Source organism: Macaca fascicularis, chromosome 7 (assembly GCF_037993035.2).
Source record: "Macaca fascicularis isolate 582-1 chromosome 7, T2T-MFA8v1.1".
Lineage (NCBI taxonomy): Eukaryota > Metazoa > Chordata > Mammalia > Primates > Cercopithecidae > Macaca > Macaca fascicularis.
In genome coordinates this window covers 106947782-106971692 of record NC_088381.1, presented here as the reverse complement: position 1 = coordinate 106971692, position 23911 = coordinate 106947782, and the positions used below count along the sequence as shown (strand labels likewise).

Sequence of the window (23911 nt, the reverse complement as noted above, 5' to 3'; positions counted from 1 at the left end):
AGTCACATTGGCTTGAACTGCAATGGCCATCTTATTTCCATGACGGAAAGGCTAAAGGAATCTGAGACCTTGATATCACTGAGTCACTAAACCAATGCCAGTGGCCAGCTCCTTTAGACTTCTTGTTATCTGAGAAAAATAAACTCCTATTTGAAGAACCATTGCCACTTGGATCTTTTGTGTTACTTAAAGCAGAAAACATTCCTACCTGATACAGAAATAGATAAATTATAAGTGATATAAACAAATTAAAACAGTTGACCTGTTAGAGTATTTTTGAAAATGATTTGTTAGATAAAGTTCTGTTTGTGCAATAAAGCATTTAAAAATAAAAGTATTGAGGCCAGGCATGGTGGCTCATGCCTATAATCCCAGCACTTTGGGAGGCTGAGGCGGGCGGATCACCTGAGGTCAGGAGTTTGAGAGCAGCCTGGTCAACATGGTGAAACCCTGTTTCTACACAAAACTTAGCCAGGTGTGGTGGCGGGTGCCCGTAGACTCAGCTACTCAGGAGCCTGGGGCAGGAGAATCACTAATCACTTGAACCTGGGAGGCAGAGGTTGCAGGGAGCTGAGATCCTGCCACTGCACTCCAGCCTGGGTGACAGAGTGAGACTCCGTCTCAAAAAAAAAAAAAAGTACTGTTTGATTAATTTTATTGCTGACTATGAACACATTTGCCATTTAATCCAGATTATTTTAATTCTGATGCTAAGGCCATCCATTGTCTTTTGTTAGGACTCAAATAAAATTTTAGTAACCAAAACATATTTTCAATAAAATTTTCTATGTATATAAAGAAATAACAAAACAACAAAAAACAAAAAAAGAACAAAACAGCACCAAGAACCTATGTAAAATTTCATCATACAATTTCTATGCAAGCTGCTTGATTACAGAAAACTGTTCAAACTGTTTATCAAAAATTGAGTGGGATTTTCCATTGATATTTCAGATATTCAAATCAATACAACCTATATTCTGAGTATCAATCTGAATTGCATAGGTTAAGATGTGAACCCTTCACATAGTGTTGAAGATGTGTTGCAATCTGTACTTGAATTGGCACTGCTTTCCTCAGAGTTAGGCTGCCTTCATGAGAAATATCTTCTATCCCTGAGAGATCAGCTACATCAAGATGGCTCATCAGCTAAATCACGTTGGTCAAAATACCTAGTAAAAAAAAACAAAAACAATTTGTGTATAAAGATATTAACTGTAGCACTATTTTTAACAGGCAAAAGACCACAAGCAACCCAAACGTCCATCAATAAGAGACTGGTTAAATAAGCTATGGTATGTTTACACAGTGGAAAATTATGAAGCCATAAAAAGGGAAACAAGGGAAATATACTGCTAAAGTATGGGGAAAATATTTATACTGCTAAAGTATGATTTCCAGGATTTATTAAGTGAAAAAAACGAAGTACAGAACACATTGTTCTGGATGCTACCTACCTTATGTGAGTATGTGTAGGATTGCAAATATACATGTTTGTTTATATTTTTCTTTTCCTTTTTTTTTTTTTTTTTTGAGACAGAGTCTGGCTCTGCCGCCCAGGCTGGAGTGCAGTGGCCGGATCTCAGCTCACTGCAAGCTCCGCCTCCCGGGTTCACGCCATTCTCCTGCCTCAGCCTCCCGAGTAGCTGGGACTACAGGCGCCCGCCACCGCGCCCGGCTAGTTTTTTGTATTTTTTAGCAGAGACGGGGTTTCACCGTGTTAGCCAGGATGGTCTCGATCTCCTGACCTCGTGATCCGCCCGTCTCGGCCTCCCAAAGTGCTGGGATTACAGGCTTGAGCCACCGCGCCCGGCCTTTTTTTTTTTTTTTTTTTGAGACAAGGTCTTACTCTGTCACTCAGGCCGGACTGCAGTGGCATGATCCTGGCTCACTGCCCAGACTGGTCTTGAACTCCTGGGCTCAAACAATTCTCCAGCCTCAGTCTCTCAAAGTGCTGGGATTACAGGCATGAGCCACCACACCTGGCCTACTTATACTTTTAAAAAGAAACAATGAATGAAAAGATAAAACAAAAATTAGTAATAAAATGGTTAACTAGAGGAGAAAGAAGAAAAGAGGATAATGAGGATAAAGATGGATGCTAAAATACTCCAAATGTACCCTGAATTACAATTTTAACTTTGGCAAGGTAACTATTTTATGTAATTACAAGATTAAATAAAAAGGAAAATCACTAATCAAATTCTGTCATGGCTCACTGCATTCTTGAACCCCCGGACTCAAGCAGTCCTCCCACCTTGACCTCCCAAAGCACTGGGATTACAGGTGTGATCTTTCTTTTTTTTTTTTTTTTCTTTTTTTTTGAGATGGAGTTTCATTCTTGTTGCCCAGGCTGGAGTGCAATGGCATGATCTCGGCTCACTGCAACCTCTGCCTCCCAGGTTCAAGTGATTCTCCTGCCTCAGCATCTTGAGTAGCTGGGATTATAGGCATGCACCACCAGGCCCGGCTAATTTTTTATTTTTAGTAGAGACAGGGTTTCACCATGTTGGCCAGGCTAGTCTTGAACTCCTGACCTCAGATGATCCACCAGCCTCAGCCTCCCAAAGTGGTGGGATTACAGGCATGAGCCACCATGCCCGGTCCTTTTTTCCCTAAACTTTCAAATCTTTATGTCCTTTTTTGTAAAGTGTTACCTTCAGAACCTTTTGTAGTCTAGAAGTTTTTCCATTTTTATCTTTTTGAGGGCAAAAAATACACTTGAATGTTTTTGCTTTCATAATTGCATAGTACTGTAAAATCTCAATTGAGATAGTCAGAAACTATACTTGTCTCAGGTTTCATTAATTACTGGTTTGCTGAGCCACGAATTACTTAACCTTTCTGAATCTGTGTCATTATCTGTAAAAGCAAAAAAATCAAATCCAACAGAGCTGAAAGGAAAAAATTTATTAAAACAAAAACAACAAAAAAACACAACTCTGAGCTGTTGTAAAGAGTAGAGATACTAGGCCGGGCGCGGTGGCTCAAGCCTGTAATCCCAGCACTTTGGGAGGCCGAGACGGGCGGATCACGAGGTCAGGAGATCGAGACCATCCTGGTTAACACGGTGAAACCCCGTCTCTACTAAAAAAAAATACAAAAAATTAGCCGGGCGCGGTGGTGGGCGCCTGTAGTCCCAGCTACTCGGGAGGCTGAGGCAGGAGAATGGCGGGAACCCGGGAGGCGGAGCTTGCAGTGAGCTGAGATCCGGCCACTGCACTCCAGCCCGGGCGACAGAGCGAGACTCTGTCTCAAAAAAAAAAAAAAAAAAAAAAAAAAAAAAAAAAGAGTAGAGATACTACACATAAAGTAACTAGGGCAATGTTATATCATCCCATTTAACTGCTGCTACCAACAGATGAGGCAGGTATTAGCTTCATTTGTGATCAGCATAGTTAAAAGCTTAGCTCCGGAGTCAAAGTTGCCTGGGTTTGGATCCTAACTCTAACACTTGCTAGCTTTGTGACGGTAGTAATGTTATTTAACCTGTCTCTGCCATGGTTTCCTCATCTGTAAGCTGGTAACAGTACCCACCTCAGGAGGATTAAATGGGTTCCTCAATAAGAAAAATGCTTGGCACAAATTGCTCAGTAAATATTAATTATCATCAGCAGCATAATTGTTGTAGATCAAGAAACTAGATATTGAATATGTGAAAATATGGAAACAAGATTACTTGCCTTCCCGATATTTAAGTATATTATAAAGCTTTAAAAAGGTACTGGCATTGGAATAAAAACACTGATCTATGGAACAAAAATATGTCCAGGAGGAGACCTAAAATAAGTATGTGTGTGTTTTATTGCCTGGCCAATATGGTGAAACCCCATCTCCACAAAAATACAAAAATTAACCGGGCATGGTGGTGGGTGCCTGTAATCCCAGCTACTTGGGGGGCTGAGGCGGGAGAATCGCTTGAACCTGGGAGGTGAAGGTTGTAGTGAGCTGAGATGGTGCCATTGCACTCCAGGCTGGGCAAAAGAGTGAGACTCTGTCTCAAAACAAAACAACAAAAAAAGTTTTCAAATAAATTCCAAGAAGAATTTCTATGTAAGAAATGAAATCAAACAGATACTAAATAAAAATACGCCACAACTGAAAATGAACACAGGACACAGGCAATTAAAAAAAAATGCAGGCTGAGTGCAGTGGCTTTACGCCTGTAATCCCAGCACTTTGGGAGGTTTAGGTGTGAAGATCGCTTGAGCCCAGGAGTTTTGAGACCAGCCTGGGCAACATAGTGAGACCCTGTCTCTACAAACAATTTTTTTAATTAGCTGGGTGTGGTAGTGCTTGATTGTGGTCCTAGCTACTCAGGAGGCTGAGGTGGGAGGATTGCTGGAGCCCAGGAAGTTAAAGCTGTAGTGAGCTGTGATTGTGCCACTGCACCCTAACTATAGCAACAGAGGGAGACCCGGTCTCAATAAAAACAAACAAACAAAAAACAAATGTAATAAATACATCCTACCCTCACTGACCTCACTGATATACAAATAACAAAGAAGCCAAGGATTAACTATACCTGCTAACCAAGCAGATTAATAAATTCAAAGCAGGAACCCTCTCATCATCTTTGCTATCCTAAAAAAAAAAAAAAAAAAAAAGAAAAATTTAAATATTGTCTGTTCCTATTATTTTTGAAATAAATTTCCTATGAAGATGTAAAACATGAAACATGAAAACTTTATTATATGACAGTAATCATCATGTGGAAACAGGAGCCCTCAAGGAAAAAGGAGAAAACTGTGGAGTTAATGATTCCTTGAGAAACATCTAAGACTATCTTTTAAATCAAGATTCTGAATAGGGAAAAAAAAAAAAAAGTTGAGGAATCTAAGGGGGATAACTTGGGGGAAATTTTTCCCTGGTTCCTACTAGAGGAATAATAAGAATCCTATGTCTTAACTGTACAGTGATGAATATATATATATATTCATATATGTATCATATATTAATATGTAATACATAATATATTAATATATTGTGCCTTAACTATAGTGAATATATATTCATATATAATAAATATATATTAAAATAATACATCTATGAATATATATATTCATCACTGCAGTCAAGACACAGGATTCTTGTTTCTATGTAATGCATACAATATATGTGAGAATATATAGAATATATATGTGTATATATAATGTATATATATTCATCACTGTATAGTCAAGACACAGGATTCTTATTGTTCTTATATGTATTTATTACTGAATATATATATGCCAGGCGTGATAGCTCATGCCTGTAATCCCAGCACTTTGGGAGGCTGACATGGGTAGATCACCTGAGGTCAGCAGTTCGAGACCAGCCTGGCCAACATGGTGAAACCATGTCTCTACTGAAAATACAAAAATTAGCCAGGCATGGTGGTGGGCGCCTGTAATCTCAGCTACTCCAGGGGCTGAGGCAGGAGAATCGCTTGAACCTGGGAAGTAGAGGTTGCAGTGAGCTGAGACCGCACCATTGTACTCCAGCCTCGGTGACAGAGCGAGACTCCATCTCAAAAAAAAAAAAAAATGGCTGAAGCTACAGCAGCCATCTTGGATCATGAGATAAGCATGAGGATGAAAGCCACATATGACAAAACTCAAAGGTCTAGGTTACTGCCATCTTAGTAAAAATCTAATTTTTTTACCTACTTTTTTTTTGGAGACAGAGTCTCACTCTGTTATCCAGGCTGGAGTGCAGTGGTGCAATCTCAGCTCACTGCAACCTCCGCCTCCTGGGTTCAAACAATTCTCCTGCCTCAACCTCCTGAGTAGCTAGAATGACAAGCACCCACCACCACGCCCGGCTAAATTTTGTATTTTTAGTAGAGATGGGGTTTCACCATGTTGGCCAGGTTGGTCTCAAACTCCTGACCTCAGGTGATCCACCCACCTCAGCCTCCCAAAGTGCTGGGACTACAGGTATGAGCCACCACACCCAGCCCAGACTTTCTTTATGTCAGAAAACATTTCCATATTATTTAAGCTACTATTATTTTGGGCTTTACAAATCTAATTGCAACCAATAAAATATTCCATGTGTTTTCTTATTTCACTGAACTCCTTCTTTACCACCATATAAATTGGTGGGTGCTTTTAATTTTAAACAGTAAGTTGCAACTTACCACTAAGAGCCTCACTTCGGAGCACCTTCTTGCAAGCTGCCGAATCAGTGAATGAGCCTCAGGTAATAAAGGTTTTTCAAGACAAGCCAATAAAGCATAAAGCCATCTGCCCTAAAAAAAAATTCAAAAAAGTAACATTTAGACAAATACTGAACCAGAAGTTTATTTTTTAAATGTCCAATGTTATGCCTGATTATCTGCTATGAATAAATTCATAGAACATTTAACTATATTATATTTGGGTATAGATAACAAAGCCTCATTTGGAGAGCCAGGTGTTATCTCTTGTATCCTATAATTACAGACACAGGACACTGGATACCTCAAAATATTCCCTGATCTCCAAAGAGTTTGTTTCAGATATTCCTTATGACAGGAAGTTCTCATTTGTAAGCAGAAAACTACATTAAGATGAATATAAATACTTGAAAAAAATTAAGATTTTTTTCTTTGTTCTGTATGGACAGATATATAAATCATTTTATAATTGTATAATTTTGTCCTCTGGGGACATACAAACTATACCACAGATGAAATAATCTTTTGACACTTCTATAAATACTATTACAGGCTGAATGTATCCTCACTCCCTTTTAAAATGGGGTTTTCAGTTACAAAATGAACACATATTTGATGCAGAAAAACTGTGAAGAATACCACAAGGACAAGAAAAAACAAACCTGCAATCCCAACATTCCGGATAAAACTTTGACTCACTTTTAAAATGTTCTTGTTTTTCCTATTTGTATGTATGACTTTCTTTTTTTTTTTGAGACGGAGTTTCGCTCTTGTTGCCCAGGCTGGAGTGCAATGGTGTGATCTCGGCTCACTGCAACCTCCGCCTCCTGGGTCCTGTCTCAGCATCCCAAGTACCTGGAATTACAGGCATGCACCACCACACCCGGCTAATTTTGTATTTTTAATAGAGATGAGGTTTCACCGTGTTGTTCAGGCTGGTCTCGAACTCCTGACCTCAAGTGATCCGCTTGCCTCAGCCTCCCAAAGTGGTAGGATTACAGGCGTGAGCCACTGTGCCCGGCTGTACAACTGTTTTCAATACAGTTTCATCAGTTGTAATATCATCTTGTAGCCATCTTTTTTATTTATAATACATAATAAAATGTTTACCATGTTGTTTTTGTCTTTTTTTTTTTTTTTTTTGAGATGGAGTCTCACTCTGCCACCCAGGCTGGAGTGCAGTGGTGCCATCTCGGCTCACTGTAACCTATGCCTCCCAGGTTCAAGGAATCCCCCTGCCTCAGCCTCCTGCGTAGCTGGGACAACAGGTGACTGCCACCATGCCCAGCTAATTTTTGTATTTTTAGTAGAGATGGGGGTTTCACCATGTTGGCCAGGCTGGTGTCAAACTCCTGACCTCAAGTGATCCACCTGCCTCAGCCTCCCTAAGTGCTGGAATTGAAGGAGTGAGCCACCCCACTCAGCCATCCCATGTAGTTAAATGGGATTAACAAGGGAATGTTAAGTGTCTGGTTGAGAGTATTTAATAACATCTCCTTGTTTAATCTCATTTAACAACATGGGGAAAGTTTATTAAGTATTGCAAGTAAAATGGTGACAAAGGGTATGTATATTCATCAAGGTTTTTCAGATATGATCACCGGATTGTATCCTGGAAAGGTTATACCAAATTTGTATTTCCACCAGTACTATATACAACTTCATTTATTCTGAGCAACATATCACTTTGGGGAAACCTAAAAAATATTAGGACAAAATTTAAATAGCAATTTATACAACACACTAAGATGGTTTCCTCGGGCAAACCCAAATCAATAGTTAAGACTTTCTTACACAAGAAGATTCAAATCCAGGTTTCTTTTACAAATTGTGGAATTCTTTTTCTATAAAAAAAAATTATATGTTTCAACTTGACTCAAATTTTAAGGGATACATTTACTATGTAAAGCTAGCATTCGGATATTAAATATTCTCTACACTTGTCTGCAACAAGATAAGGAGTTTGTACCTTGTACCAGGATATATATCAACTCTTTCATTGACTTTTTCTCAAAGTAAGACTTTCTCAATGAAGGAAGTAGTATATTGATTTACATTCTAGTGTTTGACTACAAACAAGCATAGTTCAGATTATACATATATATATATATATATATATATATACACACACACACACACACACACATATAAATGTAAACATTGGCTGGGCACAGTGGCTCACGCCTGTACTCCCAGCACTTTGAGAGGTGGAGATGGGCAGATCACCTGAGGTCACGAGTTCAAGACCAGTCTGGCCAACATGGAGAAAGCCTGTCTCTACAAAAATACAAAAATTAGCCGGGTATAGTGGCAGGCACCTGTAATCCCAGCTACTTGGAAGGCTGAGGCAGGAGAATCGCTTGAAACCAGGAGGCAGAGGCTGCAGTGAGCCAAGATCGCGCCAATGTACTCCAGCCTGGGCGACAGAGGGAGATTCCATCTCAAAACAAACAAATAAATAAAAAATAAATAAATACTGTAGCATCATATCTCATATATAAGTATAGTCATGCGTCACTTAATGAAGGGGGATATATTCGGAGAAATGTGGTGTTAGGTGATTTTTGTCCCTGGATTAACATCACAGTGTACTTACACAAACCTAGATGGTATAGTCTACTATACACCTAGACTATATTGCATAGCCAATTGCGCCTAGGCTACAAACTTATATAGCACATTACTGTACTGAATACTGTAGGCAACTGTAACATAATGGTAAACATTTGTGCATCCAAAAAAACCATATATTTTTTAAGATAGGGTGTCACTCTGTCACTCAGGCTAGAGTGCAGTGGCACAATCATAGCTCACTGCAGCCTCAACCTCCCTGGCCTTAGGTGATTCTCCTGCCTCAGCCTCCCTAGTAGTTGGGATTACAGGCATGAGCCACTGTGCCTGGCCACATCTAAACATATTTAAACACTGGAAAGGAGCCGGGTTCAGTGGCTCATACTTGTAATCCAAACAGTTTGGGAGGCCAAGATGGGAGGAACACTTGAGCCTAGGAGTTTGAGATCAGCCTGGGGAACATAGTGAGACCTCATCTCTATTTAAAAAACACAAAAGGCCACGCATGGTGGCTCATGCCTGTAATTCCCAGCATTTTGGGAGGCCGAGGAGGATCATTTGGACTAAGTTCAAGACCAGCCTGGGCAACATAGTGAGAGCTTGTCTCTAGTTTAAAAAAAAAAAAAAGCTGGGCGTGGCTGTGTGCACCTGTAGTACCAGCTACTCAGGAGGTTGAGGCAGGAGGATTGCTTGAGCTGGGGAGATCAAGGTTGCAGTGAGCTATGATCGCAATACTGCATTCTGGGTAACAGAGCGAGACCTTGTCTCAAAAAAAAAAAAAAAAGTGCAGTAAAAATACGATATTATAATCCTATGGTAGCACCACTGTATATGTGGCTCATAGTTGACCCAAAACATCTAATTTTTGCCTACATTATGAAAAGAAAAACATGCAATACTACCAATTCCGGAGTAAAGTCTCTTTCTCCAAACCAATTACTCAGATATTCCAAGACACTAGTTACTGTTGCCTAAAAAAAAGGAGGGGGTGGAGAAGAGTTGTATTAATAATAAAACACAAATTGAACATGAGTTTCATTAAGTTTCTTTAGAAAGCAACTCCGATGTTAAAAATGGCCTCATTCTTTAAATTTTCAAAGAAAGCTAATTCTTTAATTAGTTTGATTAGATGGCTTATCCCATGAGGCTTTTTTTTTGAGATGGAGTCTCCCTCTGTTGCCCAGGCTGGAGTGTAGTGGCGCGATCTTGGCTCACTACAATCTCCACCTCCTGGGTTCAAGCAATTCTCCTGCCTGAGCCTCCTGAGTAGCTAGGATTACATGCGTGCGCCACCATGTCTGGCTAATTTTTGTATTTTTAGTAGAGACGGGGTTTCTCCATGTTGGTCAGACTGGTCTGGAACTCCCGACCTCAGGTGATCCGCCTGCCTCAGCCTCCCAAAGTGCTGGGATCACAGGTGTGAGCCACGGCACCTGGCTCCAGTGAGGCTTTTAAAACAAATATTTTCACACTTTCAAATATCAACTAACACCTTGGTTTAAATCCCAGGATTTAGTTTGTAACTATTAATAATTTAGTTTGTAACTACTTGAAAGACTTCACAAGGTTTAAAAAAAAAATGTATTTGTGGCCAGGCTCAGTGGCTCATGCCAGTAATCTCAGCACTTTGGGAGGCCGAGGCAGGTGGATCACTTGAGGTCAGTTTGAGACCAGCCTGGCCAACATGATGAAACCCTGTCTCTACTAAAAATACAACAATTAGCCGGGCATGGTGGTGAGTGAATGTAGTCCGAGCTACTCGCGAGGCTGAGGCCAGGGAATCCCTTGAACCCGGGAGGCGGAGGTTGCAGTGAGCCGAGGCTGTGCCACTGCGCTCCAGCCTGGGTAACAGAGTGAGACTCTGTCTCAAAAAAAAAAAAAAAAAAAGGCCTGTTACAATGGCACACCTGAGGCGAGGAGTTTGAGACCAGCCTGGCCAACATGGCAAAACCCCATCTCTACTAAAAATACAAAAATTAGCCAGCCATGGTGGCAGGCATCTGTAATCCCAGCTACTCGGGAGGCTGAAACAGGAGAACTGCTTGAACCCAGGAGGTGGAGGTTGCAGTGAGCTGAGATCCCGCCACTTCACTCCAGCCTGGGCAAAAGAGCGACACTCTGTCTCAAAAAAAAGATGTATCTATAAAAATACCATCAGTTGGCCAGGCGTGGTGGCTCACGCCTGTAATACCAGCACTTTTGGAGGCCGAGGCAGGTGGATCACGAGGTCAGGAAATCGAGACCATCCTGGCCAACATGGTAAAACCCTGTCTCTACTAAAATTCAAAAAATAGCTGGGCATGTGGTGTGCACCTGTAGTCCTAGCTACTAGGGAGGTTGAGGCAGGGGAATTGCTTGAACCCGGGAGGTGGAGGTTGCAGTGAGCCGAGATCGTGCCACTGCACTCCAGCCTGGCGACAGAGAGAGACTCCGTCTCAAAAAAAACAAACCATTAGTTTATTTCCAAATCCAAATTAAATCAAAGTACACATCTGAAGAAAAAATTAGCTGGAGAAAGATGTTTTTAAACTATACAGATGGATTTATCAAACTCTTGAAAATATTCTCTGGTTTATTCAAATACAGTTGATGGTTACAACAAAAATGACACTGATGGACTTTAGTATGACTGCTACAATATCTTAATGCAAATGATTAAGTAAAACTGTCAATCTGTGTATTATTTCCAATAGAATATAGCCCACAAAAAAAATATGGCCAACAGGCTGGGCCCAGTGGTTCACACCTGTATTCCCAGCACTTTGGGAGGCTGAGGTATGGGGATAGCTTGAGCTCAGGAGTTCCAGACCAGCCTGGGCAACACAGTGAGACCTGTCTCTACCAAAAATAAACAAACAAAATTAGCCAGGCATGGTAGCACATGCCTGTGGTCCCAGCTACCAGGAGGCTGAGGTGGGAGGATTGCCTGACCCCCAGAGTACAAGACTGCAGTGAGCTAAGATCACACCACTGTACTCCAGCATGGGCAACAGAATGAGACCCTGCCAAAAAAAAAAAAAAAAAAAAAAAAAAAAAAAAAAAAGGCTTCCAAAGGTACCCAATGCTATGTGAAGATAAAATTAAATTTTTATTTGCTTTTAAAATGAGTAATAGAGTCCTTGCTCCTAAAACACTAAAGAACCAAACTCCATAATTCTCCCCTTTTGGTCCAAGAAATTATGTATTTCAATCTTTTTTTTTTTTTTTTTTTTTTTTTTGAGAGTCTCGTCCTGTTGCCCAGGCTGGAGTGCAATGGCGCGATCTTGGCTCACTGCAACCTCCACCTCCCAGGTTCAAGCGATTCTCCTGCCTCAGCCTCCCAAGTAGCTGGGATTACAGGTGTGCGCCTCCACGCCCAGCTAATTTTTGTATTTTTAGTAGAGACAGGGTTTCACTATGTTGGCCAGTCTGGTCTCAAACTCCTGACCTCATGATCTACCCACCTCAGCCCCACAAAGTGCTGGGATTACAGGAGTGAGCCACTGGGCCCAGCCCATATTTCAATCTTAATAGAATGTACAGGACATCTAGAACTAGAAATAGCAATCTAACCTTAGTACAGATGCCCCTGAACTTGCAATGGGGTTATATGCTGGTAAACACATTGTAAAGTTGAAAATTCCTAAATTGGCTGGGCATGGTGGCTCATGCCTATAATCCCAGCGCTTTGGGAGGCCAAGGTGGGCGGATCACTTGAGGCCAGGAGTTCGAGACCAACGTGGCCAACATGGTAAAACCCTGTCTCTACTAAAAATACAAAAATTAGCCAGGCATGGTGGAGAAAAAAAAAAAATCCTAAACTGAACCATTGTAAGTCAGGGACCTTGTATTTAATTCAAATCCCAGAATCTAAGATTTATAACTGAAATCTACAGAAATTAATACTCTAGCACCATGATTAAGACAGAGCATGAGCTCTGGAGTTAGATCTACCTGGCACTGAATCCCAGTACTGCCATTTACTTGCTGAAAAACCACCTGCAAGTTACTTAACCTCAAATGCAGTTTCCTCATCTATAAAAAGTAGATATCAACAACTCCCCATAGAGGGTTGTAGTAAGGATTAAATAAGAACCATTACAGAGCTTAGGACAAAGTCTTGCATACTATAAGAATTCAGTAAATGTATTAATAATTCAAATACTTTCACACACAATGCAAATGAAATAATGCATATATCTTTATTATTAATTTTACCTGATTCATTCTGCTAACAATACTAAGCAAGGGAGGAAAACCAATCTGAAAGAAAAAATGAGACTGAAATTTACTAAATGGTATTATAAAGAAAAGCTTCTTTTTTTTTTTCCCCCAAACTGGTGAATTTCTTGCCACACTGTTGTTTAGAAACAAAGAACAAATAAAAGAAAATTCTTTCGTTGTCCATTACAGTAAGACATTCCGGAAACTACTATGTTGGTAATGTGGAAGAAAATAATGTCTTAAAATTTGAATATGTAATTTTTTTTTTTTAACATGAGGTCTCACTCTGTCACCCAGACTGGAGTGTGGTGGCGCGATCTTGGCTCACTGCAACCTCCACTTCCTGGGCTCAAGTGATGCTCCCACCTCAGCCTCACTAGTAGCTAGGGCCACAGGTGCATGTCACCATGCCCACCTAATTTTTTTGTATTTTTGGTAGAGATGACGTTTTGCCATGTTGCCCAGGTTTGTCTGGAACTCCTGAGCTCAAGTGATCTAACTGCCAGGGCCTCCCAAAGTGCTGTGATTACAGGCATGAGCCACCTCACCTGGCCTGAATATGTAAATTTTTAAATAAAGTATGATTTTCTAACTAAAATGTTAAAGACTAAAATTTTGTTAAATGATAGTACTTGAAAAAACTAACGTATTAAGTATATTCAATAAAACTGTAACATATTGATGACATTAATATGTTGTACACACCATTTCAAAATCTTCAGCTAAAGCTAACATTTTCAAGAATTAAGGACATTTGAATTAGAATGACATTTTTCAAACCTAATTTGATTCAATTTTTAAAAGTCTACTTTGGAGTCTGAGGCTGTGATTCCTAATTATTAAAATACCACTGATTTGTGAGAAACTTAAGAGGATATACATTAAACGCTTACTTTCTTAAGGGTTTTTTTAAACACGGTGTATTTTATTAGTATGTATTCTCTGAAAATAAGCTAAATAAGTAAGTTTTATTTCCTTATTAAATTAAAAACCATTTTTGGCCAGCCATGGTGGCTCATGCCTGTAATCCCAGCAGGAGGATTACCTAAGCCCAGGAGTTCCAGGCCAACCTGGCAACATGGCGAAAACTTCTCTCTACAAAAAGTTTTTTAAAAAAATTAAAAATTTTTATCTTAAAAAATTAAAAAATTTATTGCTACAAAAAATTTAAATATTAGCTGGGTGTGGTGGTGGGTGCGTGCTGCCCCTGCTACGTGGAAGGCTGACGTGGGACGATTGCTTGAGCCCAGAAGGTTGAAGCTGTAATGAGTCATGACTGCACTACTGTACTCCAGCCTGGATGACAGAAGACCCTGTCTCAAAAAAAAAAAAAAAAAAAAATATATATATATATATAAACTATTTTTGAAATGTAGCATATATTAAGGATATCATCCAAAAGATCAATTGGTTACATAGAAAGTGTATCAAATTAACTTCCCTAAGATTTGAGTCTATTTACACTACTGTACCACGTCTAAGAGTGCTTGTTTTCCCAGCTCTTGTCAATATGGTGTATCAAACTTTCATTGCCAATATGTTACCTGAAAAATAGCACCTTGGCATAGTTATGTTATACTTCTATTACAAGTGATTTTTGGCATCTTGTCATATAAGAATAATTTTATTTCCTTTCTGTGAGGTATCTATATCCTTTGGCTGTTTTTTCTTGGGCAGGGGAGGGGTGATTCTTGGTCTTTTTATTGATTCTTGGGGCTCTTTACATTTTTGGGAAAAATTAGTTTTAAATGGGAAAAACACAATGTGGCACCGTATAGCAAATAATAAATACCTGTTGAACCGAAGAGAACGACATGCTATAGGGAGTAAGCGCTAATGCAGAGGCATACACTGGATTTTAAAGGAACACCTGCAAACTTGGGGGCAGGTAAATCCTGAAGGACAATGAGTTGGCTACATAACTTATGACTACAGCCACATGAATTTAAAGATATCCTTAAAATTTCATCTTTAGAATATATTATTTACTTTTTTACAGGCCCATGAAATGATATTATGTGATTATGCATTTTAAAGCACCTAATTGTGTCAATTTCCATTTTTTCCCTGGCTACTCATAACACTGTTTGCCTGATGCCTCGTCATTTTAAAACACCCTGAATCTTATCCAACTCATAAAATGATTACCAAGTCAAACATAAGGGATATGAAGCCAACCTAAAAAAAGTCACAGTAAACTGTTTCAGAAACTAAGCTGCTTTGTTAGGTTGAAGAGCTAATAAACTAAGTCTGGGTTGCCAAACATTTTCTATCAAGAGTTAGACAGCAAATATTTTAGGCTTTGCAGGCCACATAAAGTCTCAGCCACATATTATTTGTTTCTTTTTTACAACTCTTTAAAAACCTAAAAACAATCCTTAGCTCATGGATATAAAAAAGGCCATGAACTGGACTTGGCCCAGGGTGGAGTTTGCTGACCCCTTATATTAAGTGATGCACCAAAATTAAAACGCTTTTTGTTCTGTTTATCCACACAGTCCTTACTTGTACATAATCTATTCCAGGACTTTCATTTGTGGCTGGTCCAACAGCCCCGTCAGCACATAACTTTTCACCCAGACAAAATTTCTTCCAGCCTTCTTCATCTTCAGATTTTGGCTAAAAGAAAAAAAAGAAAACTGATTTATTCCTGTGTATTAATTTTTACACTGAACAGTAAAAAAAAAAAAAGAAGTTAAGGCCTTCCATATTCCCATTACCTCAACCCAAAGATAGGGTGCCAGTTATGGGGAGAATCTCTGTCCCCAAAATTTGTATGTTAAAACCCTAAACTCCAGTACCTCAGAATGTGACTGTATTTGGAGACAGGGCCTTTAAAGAAGTGATTAATTTAAATTGAGGCCATTAGGGTGAGCCCTAATCCAATCTTACTAGTGTCCTTTTAAGAGGAAATTTGGACTCACAAAGAGACACCAGGGACTCCCACACATAGAGGAAAGACCATGTGAGAAGACATGGTGAAAGTGGCCCTATGCAAGCCAAGGAGAAAAGCCTCTGAAGAGACCAAAATGAGGCCGGGTGTGGTGGTTCATGCCTGTAATCCCAGCACTTTGGGAGGCTGAGGCAGGCGGATCACATGAAGTCAGGAGTTCAAGACCAGCCTGGCCAACATGGCGAAACCCCACCTCTACTAAAAATACACACAAAAAAATTAGCCGGATGTGGTGGCACACACCTGTAATCCCAGCTACCCAGAGGCTGAGGCAGGAGAATCGTTTGAACCCGAGAGGCGGAGGCTGCAGTGAGCCGAGATTGTGTCATTGCACTCTAGCCTGGGCAACAAGAGCAAAACTCTGCCTCAAAAAAAAAAAAAAAGAGAGACCAACCTTGCTGCCACCTTGTTCTTGGACTTTCAGCCTTCAAGACTGTGAGAAAATAAATACATTTCTGTGGTTTAAACCACCTAGTCTGTTATGGCAGCCCTGACAAACATAGTGCCTAAGTGGCTACAAAATATGTGGGATATGTTGCTTTTTCTTATTATTACATTTTTTGAGACAGGGTCTTGCTATGTCGCCCAAGTTGGAGTGCAGAAGTGTGATTACAGTTCATTGCAGCCTGAATCTCCTGGGCTCAAACAATTCTGCCACCTCAGCCTCTTGAGTAGCTGGGACTACAGGCATGCGCCACCATGCCTGATAATTTTTAATTTTTTTTTGTAGAGATAGTTGTCTCACTATGTTGCCCAGACTGGTCTCAAACTCCCGGCCTCAAGCAATTCTTCTGCTTTGGCTTCCCAAAGTGCTGGGATTACAAGTGTGAGCAACAGTGCCCAGCCAAGATGTGTTTAGTTTGGACAAGACTTTAATGGACACTGACAGACAAGGGTGTGTCCAAAAGAGGATGATAAAGACAGCAATAAGTATGGAGGAAAAATGCACCAAGAATGCTTAATAGAATGAAGGATGTTTATCCCATGTAAAGAGATGTGATTACATATTTCACATATCTGAAGGGCTGTCCAATCAAAGAAGAAACAGATCTACTCATGCTGCCAGACAGAAAATTCAGGACTAGTTGGGAGAAGCATTCAGCTCAATATAACCTTCTTAACAAAACAACTTTTATTTGTACATATCACCTTGCACATTACTCTGCATAGGTGTATTATCCCCACCCAGGGATAAGTAGCTTTCATTAAATCCTTAGGATGAATCATCTGAGGTCAGGAGTTCGAGACTAGCCTGGCAATCTGGTGAAACCCCATCTCTCCTAAAAATAGAAAAATTAGCTGGGTGTAGTGGCGGGTGCCTGTAATCCCAGCTACTTGGGAGGCTGAGGCAGGAGAACTGCTTGAACTCGAGAGGCAGAAGTTGCAGTGAGCCAAGATTGTGCCATAGCACTCCAGACTGGGCAATGAGAGCAAAACTCCATCTCAAAAAAATAAATAAAATAAAAAATAAAATAATATAAAACCTCATGATGAACATGAGACCACTACAAAGTTAAACCCTATTGTCTTGTCTTGGAATAAGGTATCTACTTTTTCCTATCATTCCATCAGGTCAGAAACTGTAACTGTTTCAGTTAGTACTCAATATCCTAATTATTAAATATAGTACATGCTTACTTATATCAATTAATAAACAAATGTTTATGTTTTCACACAGTTGCCATCAGAGTGTACTTTATTTTTTAAATAATTTAAATAGAGACAGGGTTTTGCCATGTTGCCCAGGCTGGTCTTGAACTCCTGAGCTCAGGTGATCTGCCTGCCTCAGCCTCTCAAAGTGCTGGGATTACAGGCGTGAACCACTGTGCCTGGCTCAGAGTGTACTTTAATATTCCACTGTTCTGACGGACCATAGTTTACTGAAGCAATTATGTTAGGTCATTTCCATTTTTGACAAAATTTTATCAAGTCATGTTACTGATGTGGCTTCTTTTTTAGATAGTGGACATGTACCCAAAAGCCCTTCCACTAAGTGAGAAAAAAATATATTTACCTACCTAGCCCTGTCCCAACTACATACATACATCCTTGGTACTAGGAAGGCACCATTGCCTAGTCAAAGGCACACAGGCTTTAGAGACAGACCAACTTGGGTTTGAACCCTAAGCATACCTTTTGTGTGTTTATGTGCCCATGCTTCTTTGATAGAAGAACTAGCTATACCTTTTGCGAGTTAAGTGACCTTTGGCAAATGATAAGTTACTTCCCTTCACGCTTTTGCTGGAGCAGAGCTTCCAAATGGTATGCAGAAGCATACAGAGATGCCATATACTGAATCTCTCAGCTTTCGGCTAGTTTCAGGAAGAATATGCAAGCAGTCATTTATTCTAATGTGTCACCATGTAAAAGATATCAGGAAGCACCGCCTAAAGGAAGCTTCTAAAATCTAAAATCTATGAACTACCTGAAACTAAAATTTTGTGCACAGGTGCATTTTTTTTCCCTCTGAACATAAATAGCTTTCATTAGATTCTATGAAGGAATATGAAATCCCCTAAAAGGTTAAAAACTACTGTCCTGAGACAATGTATCATCCTTCCAACTCCTTTTTTCATTTGGTAGTCCTGATATATCTACTAAAGAGCTTAAAATTATATCTAAACTGATAAAATGAAGGACATATGCATGACAATATACATGACAAGTTTCACTTATGTGTCACTGGAATTGTGATGCAGACTCATCACATTAAGCAGAAGCAGAATCCATTCATTCGCAAATTCTGCAAACGTGAGTTTACTGCATGCCACCATCACCTCATCAGGAAAATATATTAAGTCTTTATTCAATTTTTTTGTAAATATTGAAAATGTATTTATTTCCTAGAAAGTAAATGTCTAGAAGAATCCTTAAAAACTTGTGGAAGCTTAACAGTCACCTATCCAAATTCCCCCAAGATATTATGAATTAAAATTGACATGAAAGGCTGGGTACAGTAGCTCATGCCTGTAATCCAGCCCTCAGGGAGGCTAGGGCAGGAGGATCACTTGAGCTCAGGAGCAAGAGACCAGCCTGGGTAACACAGGGAGACCTTGTCTCTATAAAAAATTTAAAAAATCAGCTGGGCACGGTGGTACGCGCCTTAAGTTCAACCTACTTGGAAGGCTGAGGTGGGAGGATCACTTGAGCCCAGGAGGTCTAGGCTGCAGTGAGTCATGATTGTGCAACTGCACTCCAGCCTGAGAGATAGAGCAAGACCCTGTCTCAAAAAAAAAAAAAAAAAAAATTGTCATGAAAATCATACTTTCCAGGTTACTAATGTAATGGAATTGTTACTATTAATGGTATATTGAAGAGAATGAAAATAACTGACTAGGCAAGTGAATCTTTAAAGACTGGAAGTAAATATAGATCCTTTCAATCAGGTATGCATCGTACAACTTAAAACTGAGAAACTTACATACCATGGTCACATTACTATCCAACTGTTGTGATTTCCAGTGACTTCTATGTTTGTTCACATTCTAAAGGAAGAAAAGACATTAGACGGTACTCCTCAAAAAATGGATAACTGAAATCAGTTTCTGCACAAAATTGTAACCATCTAAAACTTGGAAAATGGGAAAGGTGGGAGGGGTGAGATATAAAAAACCACATATTAGGTACAGAGTACACTGCTTGGGTGACGAGTGCACCAAAATCTCAGAAATCACCACTAAAGAACTTATCCATGAAACCAAAAACCACCTGTTCCCCAAAACTACTGAAATAAATAGATAAATAAAAATAAACAAAACTTAGAAAATATTTCAAACTGTATGTCTAATGATTATAATAATAATTTAATTAATTCATGAATATTCTGTATACTTTAGGATCATAAATTTTATTTTTCCAGCTACAGTCTAAGAACAGAAATAAATCCAACAGGGGCTTAATCAGATTAAATATGACACTTACCTGTCGAACAGTTGAAAACTGTGCCACTTGTTGCTGTTGCCATTGAAGTGTTGGGGAATAACCTTCAGGGGCGGGTTGGCATCCTGAAAGCTAGAGATCAAGTTCACAAATATTAGGATCAACAGTAGTGTCAAAACTAGAATCTCATGCCTCTGCAAAGCAAAATAAAACCAAGATAAAGTATATAATAAAGATTATACAAAGGCCGGGCATGGTGGCTCACGCCTGTAATCCCAGCACTTTGGGAGGCCGAGACAGGCGGATCACAAGGTCAGGAGATCAAGACCATCCTGGTTAACACAGTGAAACCCTGTCTCTACCGAAAATACAAAAAAATTAGCCGGGCATAGTGGTGGGCGCCTGTAGTCCCAGCTACTCAGGAGAATGGCGTGAACCCAGGAGGCGGCGCTTGCAGTGAGCCAAGATGGTGCCACTGCACTCCAGCCTGGGCGACTGAGTGAGACTCCGTCTCAAAAAAAAAAAAAAAAAGATTATACAAGAAAATAAACTACTTTTTGCAGATGTAAAAAAGTAGGCATTTCACTTTACTATTTATATTCCAGTTAAAAACATTAGAGAAAGAGTCTTAAGTCACCTTAATCAGAGAAATCTGGAAAGGTTTATAGTTGGAGTGTCTATAAAATCTAAATGACAGGAGCCTGGAGGATATATCTAGTCCTACCTGCCTTTCTAGAATAGCAAAACAGAAACAAAAAGAGAGATATACCCCAAATAAAGAATTCTGGTATGAAATACAGTTAGAGAGAATGAATGAGTTCTCATGTTCAACAGCACAGTAGAGTGACTACAGTTAACAGTAATTTATTGTATATTTCAAAACAGCTAGAAGATTTGAATGTTCCCAAAACAAAGAAATGATAAATGAGGTGATAGATATCCTAATTACTCTGATTATTATACATTGTATGCATGTTTCAAAATATCACATGTACTCCATAAATATGTACAATTATTATTTTGCCCACATGATAAAGCATGAAATTATGTATGATTATTATATATCAATAAAATAAAAAATAAGAACTTTGGTATGGGCAAAATGTACTTAAAGACATTTAACTTTAAATTGCCTACTTCTGTTTTCTTTTTTTGAGACGGAGTTTTGCTCTTGTTGCCCAGGCTGGAGCACAATGGCGCCATCTCGGCTCACTGCAATCTCTGTCTCCCGGGTTCAAGCAATTCTCCTGCCTCAGCCTCTCGAGTAGCTGGGATTACAGGCGTGTGCCACCACACCCGGCTAATTTTGTATTTTTAGTAGAGACGGGGTTTCTCCATGTTGGTCAGGCTGGTCCTGAACTCCCGAACTCATGTGATCCGCCTGCCTTGGCCTCCCAAAGTGCTGGGATTACAGGCGTGAGCCACTGTGCCCAACCATACTTCTATTTTCTAAAACAGCACGTATAGCCTGAGCAACATATCAAGACCCCGTCTCTACAAAAAATACAATTAGCTGGGCACTGTGGCACATGCCTGTCGTCTCAGCTACTGGGGAGACTGAGGTGGGAGGATGGCTTGAGCCCACGAGCTCGAGGCTGCAGTGAGCTATGATCATGGCACTGTACTCTGGCCTATGCAACAAAGCGAGACCTTGTCTCAATCAATCAATCAATCCATCAAATTAGGTATATTAAGACATTCTGTTCCATTAAATGTCCATCAACTAAAAAATCCTAAAGAGGAATTATAAGAAAAATTATAGTGTCTGAATTAAAATTTCCTGATTACAAATATCAGTTAGAACAACTACTTTGAACATGAAAAGGAAATTACTATCAACTAGTTAAAATGCCACTCTCCCAGGCACCTGTAGTTCCAGCTACTTGGGAGGCTGAGGCAGGAGAATGGTGTGAACCCAGGAGGCGGAGGTTGCAGTGAGCTGAGATTGCACCACTGCACTCCAGCCTGGGCGACAGAGTGAGACTCAGAGACTCTGTCTCAAAGAAAAAATAAATAAATAAAATAAAATGCCACTCTCCTTTGAGCTTAGGTTAAATAGCACCTCCTTAGAGAGACCTTTGCTGGCCAGGTGTGGTGGCTCACACCTGTAATCCCAGCACTTTAGGAGGTGGAGGCAGGCAGATCACTTCAGGTCAGGAGTTCGAGACCAGCCTGGCCAACATGGTAAAACCACGTCTCTACTAAAAATACAAAAATTAGCCGGGTGTGGTGGTACACACCTGTAATCCCAGCTACTTAGGAGGCTGAGGCAGGAGAAGCTCTTGAACCTGGGAGGCGGAGGTTGTGATGAACTGAGATCGTGCCACTGTACTCCAGCCTAGGCGAAAAATCGAGACTCAAAAAAAAAAAAAAAAGGGAAAAAGAGAGTCCTTTTATGATTCCTCTATCTACAGTAGTTCTGTCATGTATTGATTATTATATATGCTTATTTTCTTCATAGCAATAATCACAATATGTAATTATTTGTTCGCTTGTTTACTCTCTGTCTTCCTCAGGAGAGTATGTAAACTCTACAAGGGTAAGAACCGTTTTTGTCTTACCCTCTGTTGTATTCCCAGGGCCCTGCACTGTACTCTGCTTAATTAAAGATGTGCTGGATAAATGAAAATGTCCAGAGTGTGCACATAGCTATAAAAGTAAGGCCGGGTATGGTGGCTCACACCTGTAATCCCAGCAGTTTGGGAGGCAGAGGTGGGCGAATCACGAGGTCACGAGTTCGAGACCAGACTGACCAACACGGTGAAACCCTGTCTCTACTAAAAATGCAAAAATTAGCTGGGTGTGGTGGCGAGCGCCTGTAATCCCAGTTACTCAGGAGGCTGAGGCAGGGTAATCGCTTGAAACCGGAAGGCAGAGGTTGCAGTGAGCCGAGATCGCATCACTGCATTGCAGCCGGGGCAACAAGAGTGAAACTCTGTCTCAAAAAAAAAAAAAAAAAAAAAAAAAAAAAGTGTAAGACATCTGGGTTTCTATTAAAAAAAGTGAAATTTAGTCAAATTCAGATTAAATTATATTAAACTAAGATTAAACACCAATCCAATAACTGGAAAAAGGTTCCTTAAAAATAAAGGGGTCAGGCGAGGTGGCTCATGCCTGTGATCCCAATGCTTTGGGTGGCAGAGGCGGGAGGATCCCTTGAGGCCAGGAGTTCCAGACCTGCTGGCAACAGAGACTCACTCTCTATAAACAAACAAACAAGCAAAAAGAAAAAAGATAGCATAAGTAACCCATTTAAAGACTCCTTTGAAAGGACTGGATAATGTCCCTGAAGTAAGATGGGCAAGCCTCCACAAAGGCTAGAGTTACAGAAAGCCTCTTTAGAGGCAGTAAATGCCAATTGTGTTTCTGGAGGAAAAAGTACAAGCGAATGTCTAACTTTGCAGCGAGTAGTCAAATCTTACATCATAATTGATACTGTCGGATACTATAGGGAGCGTTAGTCTTTTAATTGGGGGATTGGGGGTAAGCTCCAGATGGTTAATAAAACTCACAGAAATATTCACACTTTGCTTCCTTTTCAACTTCTTTGGGTCAATTTGAGCTACCACAACATCTGGACATTGAGCTGCTTCGATCCTACAAATAAGTAATAAACGCGAGAAATTAAATTTCTATTGTGCTTTGCTCAGGTGTAGTAAAACGAGCGATCCACTTCCACAGTTCATTGTGAAATTAGAAAAAAAATTCAGACTTCCAATTGAGGAACTAAACAATATATTTCTGAAATTATCTGGATCGAAAACAAATCTAAGAGCACACATCTTGATACGTGCAATCACGTTCAACAGAAACTCGCCCACGTTAGGATGTAATCCAGAATCCTGAATAGACCCGAACTCGCAAGAGACTGGAACGGGAATAGAGCACCGGGGGCTGTACCCAGGGGCAGCGCAGAAGACCAGCCCACCCGCCCAGGGCCAAATCACTCACTGGACCCGCCTCAGGTATTCCTGAGGCGTCCTCGGGGGTACCGAGGGATCGAAACCTTCCGTCAAGTCGCAGGGCTCTACCGGCAATAGCCGGGGCATCAACTCTTCCACTGCGGACTCCGCTGGTACCCACGCCATGGTTTTCAAACCAGCCAGTTCCGCCCAGCGCTTGCGCCCATTCTAGGTCACAGCGCAGGCGCACAAGTAGACACC

At 40.3% G+C, this 23911-nt stretch overlaps 1 protein-coding gene across 18 annotated transcripts; it reads right to left on the bottom strand.

Annotated features, from left to right (window-relative positions):
- Nucleotides 1-675: 675 nt before the first annotated feature.
- Nucleotides 676-23852, bottom strand: GEMIN2 (gem nuclear organelle associated protein 2). 18 transcript variants are annotated; one of them, XM_065548741.1, is made up of 11 exons: nucleotides 23700-23852; nucleotides 23261-23345; nucleotides 19791-19880; nucleotides 19295-19354; nucleotides 15422-15535; nucleotides 12911-12955; nucleotides 9616-9684; nucleotides 6842-6997; nucleotides 6125-6235; nucleotides 4526-4584; nucleotides 676-1172 (listed from the first exon to the last, which is right to left on the bottom strand). In XM_065548741.1, exons 1-11 carry the CDS (start codon nucleotides 23834-23836, stop codon nucleotides 1133-1135), a joined length of 966 nt encoding a protein of 321 aa, XP_065404813.1. In that variant the 5' UTR covers nucleotides 23837-23852; the 3' UTR covers nucleotides 676-1132. The 18 variants fall into 18 exon arrangements, with proteins under 18 accessions (XP_065404813.1, XP_065404817.1, XP_005561188.3 ...); XM_065548745.1 differs by lacking the exon at nucleotides 4526-4584; XM_005561131.4 differs by lacking the exon at nucleotides 6842-6997.
- Between the last annotated feature and the right edge of the window lie 59 nt (nucleotides 23853-23911).

Coding starts and splice junctions, on each gene's coding strand:
- GEMIN2 (XM_065548741.1), bottom strand. CDS start 23,836: ATGGCGTGGGTACCAGCGGAGTCCGCAGTGGAAGAGTTGATGCCCCGG. Junction 6,998..9,615: donor GAGACTTTACTCCGGAATTG/GTAGTATTGCAT, acceptor CTGTAATTCCAG/GTACTTGGGATGCTGAGACA. Junction 1,173..4,525: donor TTAATCTGCTTGGTTAGCAG/GTATAGTTAATC, acceptor TTTTTTTACTAG/GTATTTTGACCAACGTGATT.